This window comes from Lutra lutra, chromosome 1 (assembly GCF_902655055.1).
Source record: "Lutra lutra chromosome 1, mLutLut1.2, whole genome shotgun sequence".
NCBI classification, from domain to species: domain Eukaryota; kingdom Metazoa; phylum Chordata; class Mammalia; order Carnivora; family Mustelidae; genus Lutra; species Lutra lutra.
In genome coordinates, this window is record NC_062278.1 from 47,917,427 (window position 1) to 47,927,656 (window position 10,230).

Consider the following 10,230-nt stretch of genomic DNA (forward strand, 5'->3'; position numbering starts at 1 on the left):
GCTGCCCTAAAGTCCTTTCCCCACCGCTACCAGTCTGTGAGTCTGTGTCCAGTCCCCAGTGGGGGAGGCTTTTGCCTTCCAGCATTTCAAGATCCTGGAGGCTCCCTCCCCGTTCTGTTTATCTCCTGATATCTGCCTGTAGAACCACAGCTCCCCACTTCATACCTTGAAACCAATCACCAGAGATATTCTATTTGTAGAGATCCAGCTATATCTTCTTACATCACAGACGGATTTCATGGGTGTTCAGAATGGTCTGGTAGCTATCCAGCTCAATTCGGGGACCAGCTGAAATAGGGTCCCCTACTCCTCTGCCATCTTTGCAAACTTCCTCTTCCTTTCCTGGCTAAGTTCTTTGCACTAACTGCAACTTCTCCAGCATTTTTGTGGACTTATCTTCTTAATACTGACTGCTGTTGTTCAGGTCTTCCCCCACTCTGTATTTTACTAGGGATATTTCCCTACTCTGACTTCAGTTACCATGAAGTCTCCACTCTTTCTCCTAATTCTCAAACCTGTCATCTGCTTACATATTAACCACCTCCGTTCATACTAAATCACTCATTCAACAAAAATTTACTGATTACCCAAACAAATTTGATCCCAGCTCTCAAACACTCTAAAAAGAGAGGTGAGTTCTATATTTAAAAACAGTTAAGAGTGTTAAGGAGATATCCTTGCCTAATATTTAAATCCAAGTTTGTCTGATTCCAAGGTATCTGTTTTTTCACGGTCCACCAAAGTATGAAATAGTGAAGACAAACAAAGTGCTCAGGTTTTTCAGAGTAAACACAAGCCAAAGCCAAAAAAGGAAAAAATCTGACAATTTAAATGATACTTTCAGTAGAGCAGAGACCAGGCTGCAAGGAAATCAGCATTTAATGAGTATTCACTGTACTCCTGACACCAAGAAAAGGTACAGCATGGATGTAGTCTATTCATTAGAAAGTTCATCACTAAAAAAAGCAGAGATATAAGGTACCTAGAAAGCAAACAGCTGAGAAGAAAGATGCACATGAGTCAGTGGTAGTTTGAGCATGACCCCAGGTATGAAGTAAAAAAAACACCATTCAAATTTAAATTATACTAAAACACAACTTGCATTCCCTGATTAAGCAGTGTTCTGGACAAGTGGAGGAGAGGATTTCAGGAAGAAGGAAAAGAGGAAGAAGGCAGTTTTACTGTGCTGGGATGGGAAGCAGGGCAGGAGTACAGTTCTACAAAGTGGGACAGTCACACTGTTCCTGCTGAGCAGTAAGCCCCACTGGAGATTTGATTAGTAGTCCTCACTTTGTAGATCTAGTCACAAGGGTCACATGACCTTCTCCAGTAACTTTAAGCTACCCAGAATCAGAGAAGACAGAGGGGACTGGCATGTGGGACATCTGGGATCAGTTAAGGACAATGGAAGAGCAAAGAGATGAGGGACCTGGGAGGCTGGGATGCGAAAGTGAATGTAGAGATAGACAAATGGACTGGGTGAAGGCAGAGGAACCTAAGGATGATGTTTTGCTAATTCTTCAGGTACAAACTCCTGTGTGCCCCTCAATGGAAAGTCCTCCAGAATCTTGTTCCCACTGATCTTTCCAGCCTTCATTTTTCATTCTCTTCCTTGGAGACCAGATTACTGAAACTAACTGAACATTCTCCAGGAATTGGAGCTGTCAAAGAAAAAGGAGGCAGGCAACTACTAGAGCCACGACTGGGGGAACACTGGTAATGCCAGACGTGGCCATTAAATCAGAGTCTGAAAGACAGGGCAAAGGAGTGCACCCGATTTGCTGACACTGACTTAGACTGTTATTGTTCTTAAAGACGACCTATCTGACAAGATGGGCACAAACAGTGTTTCCTAAGAAGAAACCATGGCTATGTGCAGAGGTCTAGAGCAAGGACTCCTCTCACCAAGGCGGCAAAGAAGTCTACCTCCCAGACAGAGGGGAGCTGGAAAACACTAAGCAGAATGTTAGGCCTTGGGCTAGTAGGTAGTAAGTAAGGTTCAACAGGGGGCTCTACTCTCAGGAGACTGAGAAGCGCAGGCTCGGACTGCTAACTGTGGGGAGGTGACAACCAACAACAGCATGAAGGGTGTGTAGACACCCAGAGACTAACATCACATCATGTAGCTGGAGCAGCAGCTTCACTCCAGAAATAGGTTCTTAATTCATATTTTTTGAACAACATACATCATGCTAAGTATTAGAAATAAGAAAGTCAGTCTAAGTGATTTTCTGCCAGGACAAATACATATATCCAGTGTGATTCCTGAATGAGAAGTAACTGAAAAGCCCTGTCTGGAGAGGAGTGTGTGGTGATGGTTAAAGAACTCTTTTCCAGGATAATACCCAAGAAGGGTTCTGAAGGAAGATTAGAAGTTTACCATGCAAAGAAAGACCCCTTTCTCTTTAAGTAGAGAAAATAGCATATATAAAGAAGTCAGCATAGGGAACAAGGCAAAAAAACAAAAACAAAAAACCATGGAAGTATACTTTAGAACAGTAAAAAGTAGCTCAGTCTTACACATAAACTACAGATAAAAGTTGAGGGATGCTGGTATGAAATTAAGTCAGGGAGGAAGGGAGAGACCAGAATGTGGGCGGAAAAAAATCACATTTATAATATGCAATGGAGTTTGGATTGTATCATACAGGTCATCAAGAGGCTGGCAGCCACACTGCTTCAGGAAGGCAGAACCCCCATGCTTAAGAACCATGGCCAGCAGCAACCAACCAGCCAATATCTGCCCCCAATTATTAGGAAGGAGCATGCTAGGCATGGGGCTCAAGATGGAAGCCAGGACCACGGGCTTAGAGTCTTGCTACTCATTGCAAGAGGACAGGCTTTTGCACTCCCAGGCTTTCCTGACTTCTTTCTGTTCTGATGCCGTGCTCTTCCTTCTCAAATATCTGTCTTCCCTGTGGACTACAAACCTATCAATCCTTTAAAGCTCACTCAGTTAAAACTCTTTATCAGCAACCACTTTTTTTTTTTTAAGATTTTATTTATTTATTTGACAGACAGAGATCACAAGTAGGCAGAGAAGCAGGCAGAGAGAGAGGAAGGGAAGCAGGCTCCCCGCTGAGCAGAGAGCCTGATGCGGGGCTCGATCCCAGGACCCTGGGATCATGACCCAAGCCAAAGGCAGAGGCTTTAACCCACTGAGCCACCCAGGCGCCCCATTAGCAAGCACTTTATCTCCTACTTCCTATGAGCTCTTCTTTCCTTCAAACCCACAGCAACAGGCAACTTCCCTTGCTTATTTTTCTATATAATTCAACTTACAGATCATTATTTCCCCAACTAGACTGTAGGTTCCCTATAAACAATTACAATGTTTCACTCTTTTCTAAATGTCTCAGAACTGTACTGACATATGTGCACACATGCCTGGAGGCTCAGAGTTGGTACTACTTCATGCTGCAAGTTCTTAATGAGAGGATGATAAGGAGTACCAGCATCTTTTCTTTGATCAACCACAATTTGGTTTTGACTGCACACTTGCATGCAACCAGCTCAATAAAAGTCCTGCAAGAGGGACGCCTGGGTGGCTCAGTTGGTTAAGCAGCTGCCTTCGGCTCAGGTCATGATTCCAGTGTCCTGGGATCGAGTCCCGCATCGGGCTCCTTGCTCAGCAGGAGCCTGCTTCTCCCTCTGCCTCTGCCTGCCATTCTGTCTGCCTGTGCTTGCTCTCTCTCCCTCTCTCTCTGACAAATAAATAAAATCTTTAAAAAAAAAAAAAAAAAAAGTCCTGCAAGAAACTTGGCCCATTCTCAGAAAGCAGCTGAGGGAGCCTGCACCTTGGGGGCTCTTCCCCATAATTCAAGTAGCTAATCAACATTTTTCTTCCAAGTACATATCCTTCAGAGTGCAGGCTGATCTAGAAGATAATGTTTTAGCTTACTTTTAAGATCACCCCATTATCCCATCTGTTTCAGTGGAAACAGACACTCATTAAATACTAGTTTATTTGATTATCTATATTTTCTGTCCTTGTGGATTATACTGACTTAATCTACATAATGATCTGGAAAGTTAGTATTATGTAGGTTTCTAAGCTAATATTTTGAACTGAAATACCTTTTTAAAGATCCCACCCTCAATGAAGAATTTAATCAAATGGACCAAGAAAATACTGCAGCAGCAATTCCAAACAACAGAGTAATTCATAAATAATGAAAGTAATTCATAAATAATGTCTTGTGATGAATTTTTACATTTTGAATTTTTTTGCTGTATTTTTAAGTATGCTTGTATGTCTTAAATTAGGTTACACAATTAATTTCAACACAACATGTCTACAGAACATAACACAACATGACTAAAGTTACAACCATGCAAGATTATTATGTAGATGAATATGGAATAGGAAGAAACATAAAAATCATAAATTGATAGATCAGGGGTAGAACTGTGGGTGTGGGTAATCAGCAATTAAGTTTTTGGTTTTGAACAACTATAATTATCTGTACAATATTTAAAAAATAAAGTGGCAAGGCCGTGGTAAGGTTGTAAACTGAATCCATGAGCCACAGAAGAAAAACTGCCAAGTTGTCTCACTTCATATTTCAACAACCACATTTCACTATCTCTATGAAGCTTTTCCTAATCCCAATAATTTTATGTCATCATTCTACATCCATCCAACTAATGAAGAAGTTCAAATAGAAACTATTTGCTTGTATTCAATTAATGTGCAATATTACCACCTGAACTTTCACATCCTAGGTTCATTTTGTAAAGTATAATCCTAAACCTAAAACTACCTCTATGTACATGTAGTCTTTCCATGTCATACTATAATCTCATAATTTCTTTTTGGAAATTAATTCATTTGTCATTTTCATAGCAGCACTGGTACTTTCACTTACACAGATTTCATGCTCTTAAGGTTTTTCTGTTTTGTTTTATTTTTATGTTAGTCTTCTAGAATGAAGCTCAGATGTTTAGATAGAATTATTAACCATCTCCAGTGGGAAATCGTATTTCCTCTTTGCTTGTAACATATGGAAAGCTACCTAAAATGATGAAACAAAATTTTACAATTAATTTTTCATTTATAAGTTTTAAAAATGTGGATTTAAAATCTAGTCATTAGCACACGCGGAATTTATGTTATATATCTAATTCTCACTGGGCAACATTAGTTAGAAATATAGCAGAAAAAGGATGCTTTGATTTTTGCCTCTGAACAAAACTACATGTAAGAGGCCTAATGTTTTATCAAACCAAAAAAAGACAACTGAAAATTCTAAATTAACCTAAAGTTGATATTAGAAATAATTTAAAATATTTATTACTGAGGGAGATGTGTTCATTTCTGACAATTCACAAATATTGTTGAAAAACTATTTATCTGCATCACAACCAAATAAAGCCATTACTTGACAAGAAAAGAATTTCCCCCCACACATTAATTCGGACCTCATTGTGAAATTGAATGATTAAGAATGAACTTGACTTATTTCATAGATGAGTAAATAAAAATCAATACCTTCACAAATAGTTCGTATTACTAGGCAAAAACAAGTCAGTTTTAATAAATTGTAAAAATTCCCTGATATGTTACCACATTCAAATAATCTAACCCAGAAAGTAGTAGCAAAGCCCTCCAGAACAGGAACTAGGAAGCTGAGCTCCTGAGATGAAGAGACACATATTTCTAGTTGAATTGTAAATCAGGGACACAGAAACATTCATAGTAGACTTTCAACTTCCTATTAAATACATTCATTACAGTAGCAAAGATGCAATCAGCATGATAAATTTGACCAATTTAAGTTTTTCAGACGTGTTACAGAAAAAAAAATGCTTTCAACAATAAAAAGATTTTGAAGATGAACTCAACATCAAATTTAGATCTTAAGGGGCTCCTGGGTGGCTCAGTGGGTTAAGCCTCTGCCTTCGGGTCAGGTCATGATCCCAGAGTCCTGGGATAGAGCCTCAGAGCCTCACATAGGGTTCTCTGCTCAGCAGGGAGCCTGCTTCCCCACCCCCCCACACCCCCCCAGCCTCTCTGCCTACTTGTGATCTTTCTCTCACTCTGTCAAATAAATAAATAAAAATATTTTTTAAAAAATTAGAACTTAAAAATACAACAATGGAAGCTGTATCTAAAACACCATCATTGTACAATTAAATGTGAGGAAATATAATCTATAAGTAAATGAAATAATATTGTTTAAAATACATCTCTGTTGTGAAAGGCTGACAAATTTTCAGACCAATGATAAATTTTATTCTGAGCCAAATGAAAAGAGAAATCACTCTATCAGCAGAAAATCTGCTCAGGAATAGCTATGTATATAGCACTACATATGATTCTTGAACAAGGCAGGGGTTAAGGGTGCTGACCTCCCCGTGCATAGTCAAAAATCCATCTGTAACATTGCACTTTCTCCAGCAACTTACTGCTGACCAGAAAACTAACCAGCCTTACATGTAAATCAATTGACACATATTCTGTACGTTACTGGTATTATATACTGTATTCTTATAATAATACCTAACTTTTTCAATATTTTAAAAATATTTCTAGGCTATGCAGTTCCTCTGTGAGTTTTTTCAAATTACTGTAAATCACCAAAAAATCTTCTAATATGTTTATTAGAAAAAAAAACTGGCAGCTATCCGTGCAGTTCAAACCTGTGTTGTTCAAGGGTCAACTGGAACTGGAATGAGAGTAACATCTGCTACTTTACAATGATGTCTGAAAGATTTTTAAAAATTCCCGAGGTATAGTTCTCTACAACATAGACATTAAATGCACTTCTACCTAGACTGGCTAAAGAAAGGAAAACCTAAATATCACAAAACATTTTTTCCACAGCTTATATTTTGACTGTATGTTAACTGCAGAAAATTTGGAAAAGCAAACAGAAATTACCTACAACTTTACCACCAAAAGGCAACTACTATTACTTCTTTTCAGTCTTCTTCCTAAGATTTCTTATAGAGTAAAAAGTACAGTTTGTCACTTAACACTACAATATGTAGACATTTCCATTATTAAAAATTCTATAGGTGTTTTAAAACACTGCTTCTCATTTTTTTTAAAGATTTTTATTTATTTGACAGAGAGAGAGAGAGATCACAAGTAGGCAGAGAGGCAGGCAGAGAGAGGAGGAAGCAGGCTCACAGCCAAGCAGAGAGCCCGACGCGGGGCTCGATCCCAGGACCCTGAGACCATGACCCGAGCTGAAGGCAGAGGCTTAATCCACTGAGCCACCCAGGCGCCCCTCTGCTTCTCATTTTGAAATTAGACTTTTCAGCTTATGTGAGGGAATACAGTGGACTCCAAAGCATGTCTGTTAGATTAGTTAAGACTGGTTTAAATGCAATTCCACTACAGACTGCATCAGGGTCCTTTGGGTAAAAAAAAGTTATTTTTAAAAAATAGGGAATTGAAATCTCAAAACTCCTGAGATTCCAGTAATATATACCCGACTTGTTCTTCTTTATCAACTTCATAAACTCAAAATTAATAATGATAATCACTTAAAACTATATTATGCTTTTCCATTTACAAAACTCCTATGTACTATTATTTCATTTTTGTTAGGCTACAAAATAGGTATTTATCCTCATATCACTGATATAGAAAACTGAGGTACAAAGAAATTAAATAACTTCACAAAATTTACCCAATCAAAAGAACTAGAAGTCAGAAGTCTTTTAAATTACCACCAGCGTTTCTATTTGTGTTAATCTACAGTTTACATAAGACATCACTGTGAAAGAGGACCATTATTTGTTAAAAGGCTGTGCTAAAAACTGAAATTACACCTTGGAAGAAAATAAGGGAATGTTGCATGTTATTTAGGTCTGGTTCATGAAGTTCTAAAGCTTGGAGACATAACTGATTCTATACTGTTCAAAGATTAAAAAAAAAAAAGATATAAACAGTCTCAATCTAGAAATAAGCAAAACAGAGTATTCTGCTTATGTAGTTACATTCCTTTCTGTATCAACGTACCTTGTATTTTTTGTATTTTTTGTGTCACCTTGTATTTTTTGTGTCTCGGTTCCCTTATGTTTGAAATGGGATAACACTATTTTGGATGGGTGTGGTGAGGATTAACCAACTTAATACACATGTATCACTTAAAACTGTGCTTGCCACAAAGTAAGTCCCAATTAGCGCTGACTGTAGGTAAGCCTTCTTGTTTTTTGTTTCTCCTACTAGGAGGAAAATACAAGCATACACTCTAAAACTTCAGTGGGGGGAAGGATATCACACCTCAATTTATTAAGTGCTGATGTTTAAGAATTTAAAAAGATAATCTAACTAAAATCATGAATGCTAAGCATCTGAATTTTAAGTTACACTGTGTAGAAATGTGCCTAGAGCTAAAAGAGGTCAGTTTACCAAATATAGTTTTCTTTATTGTTACATTATACTTCCACATGCCTGTCAAAGTTTCAGCATCTTCATAATGACAGGCCTATCTATGGCCATGATTCTACACTTCTCTGAAAACCATATGAGCAACTTTTCACCGGGACTTAAGCATGGAGATCAACTTAAAATAAAAATCTTCCCAGCAATAAGCAACAGTCCAACCCATATCCTTCTCACTGCAATAAAGAAGGAAATGCAACGGAAAAATGTGTCCAATAACTGATGCCAAACTGATTCAAAAATTGTGGTTCGCTGCCTGAAAAGAGTACTAAAGGGTGGGAGAGGAATCAGCCTTGCATTCTCTTTCCATTATGATGATTATTCAATAAACAGTTTTGCTCAGTTCTGAAATAGGTATTTCAAGGACTGTGGGTGGAAAAAAAAAGTTTTGTCACTTTCTGGAAGGGCTTACCCTTTTAACTCCGAATGCTCCATCTGGGAACACAGCACGTGCCTTGGGTCAGACTGAGTGTCTGACCCAGGCAATTCAGATCACCAACAGGAATAACAGTAAGGTATCATAAAGGGCATGTCCTGAATTCGACTCGAAGCTAACAAGAATCAATTCGCTTTTGAACCTGAGCACTTTCACAAAAGATAATTATCGCCACCTGTCTTTAATTGGTTTAAGATGCTACTTAATTACCTTGCCTTTCTACTCTGTCCATCAGTGTAACCTAACTTTAGGGGTCACACTTCCAAAACTTCTCTTTTTCCTCCCAAAGATTTTCCCCAGAAAAATCCAATACCAAAACGGAGGCCTTCATGGGTCTCGCTTCTTTCTTTTCGGAAAAACCAAAGGCCTTGTCAAAAAGTAAAGCCGCGCCAACTTGAAGGACAACAGGCAGAGCCCACCTCTGCAGATGAACCCAGCGAGTGCTCGGCCAGGTCTGGCCAGGCACGGAAGCGCACCGCACCTCCCCCGTGCATCTGCAGATTCGGCTCCCCACCGGGAGACCCAGCATCCCGGAGGCTCCCCCAGCGCCCCCGCCGCCCCTGGGGCTCCGCGCGCTGCGCACTCCCCGCGGACCACTCACCTTGCTGGGCTCCGGTGTCCTCGAGCAGCAGGACCAGGATAAGTAGGAGCAGAAGGAACAGAGGCATGGGGAAGGAGGAGTTGCAGAGGGGAGGGAGAGGGCGGGAGAAGGGGAGCGCGGCCCGGGCGGGGGCGGCGGCCGCGGCCCGGACTCGGAGACTGTGAGGGCTGCGCCCGGCTCTCAGCACAGCCCGGCTCCCCATCGCGGTGGCCCGCAGTCCGCCGGCATAGTGCGGACGCCCCGGGCGAGGAGGCGGCGGCTTGGACTGGAGAGCCAGAGGCAGCGCGCGCTGCGCCCCGCGCCGGGACCCTCTCTGCCCCTCGCTCCGCTTTCGCCTCCTCCTCTTTAGTTCCTTCCCTCCGTTCCCTGCCCCGAGACACCAGACCAGAGCGCAGGGTAAGAGAGGAAAGGAAGGGGGGTAGTCGAGCCGCGGAGGACGCGCCTCCCGCACCGCGTTCCTCAACCCGACCCGGACTCTCGAAGCACACACCCCGGGCTCCGGCTAGCTGGCAGGCAGGCCAGCCGCCCGCTCCCTCGCGCTCCCTCTGGCGCGCACTGGCCACGCCTCTTCTACCCGCCACGGCCAATCCGCAGTTGGCTCCGGTCCGTCTCCCTCCGCGCCTCCCAATCAACACGCTCTCTCCTCTGTCGGCCCGTTAGGTCCCCGGCCCACTCCTTGAGCTCAACCGCCCCTCATCTCTCTCCTCCAATCCCCTGCAGCCTTAGCAAGGCGTCCCACCCGCCTCCCCCAATCCGGGTTCCGCCCCCAAGCTCGGGCCCCCGGCAGCCCCGCCC

General features: G+C 41.6%; 1 protein-coding gene across 2 annotated transcripts in view; it reads right to left on the reverse strand.

The window, feature by feature from the left end:
- Window positions 1-9,984, reverse strand: part of DCBLD2 (discoidin, CUB and LCCL domain containing 2) — a 95,564-nt gene extending 85,580 nt beyond the window's left edge. For both annotated transcript variants that reach the window (XM_047722859.1, XM_047722852.1), the window contains exon 1: window positions 9,436-9,984. In XM_047722859.1, the coding sequence (XP_047578815.1) occupies window positions 9,436-9,637 (202 nt within the window). In that variant the 5' untranslated portion in view covers window positions 9,638-9,984. The remainder of the gene's footprint in view (window positions 1-9,435) is intronic.
- Window positions 9,985-10,230: the final 246 nt, after the last annotated feature.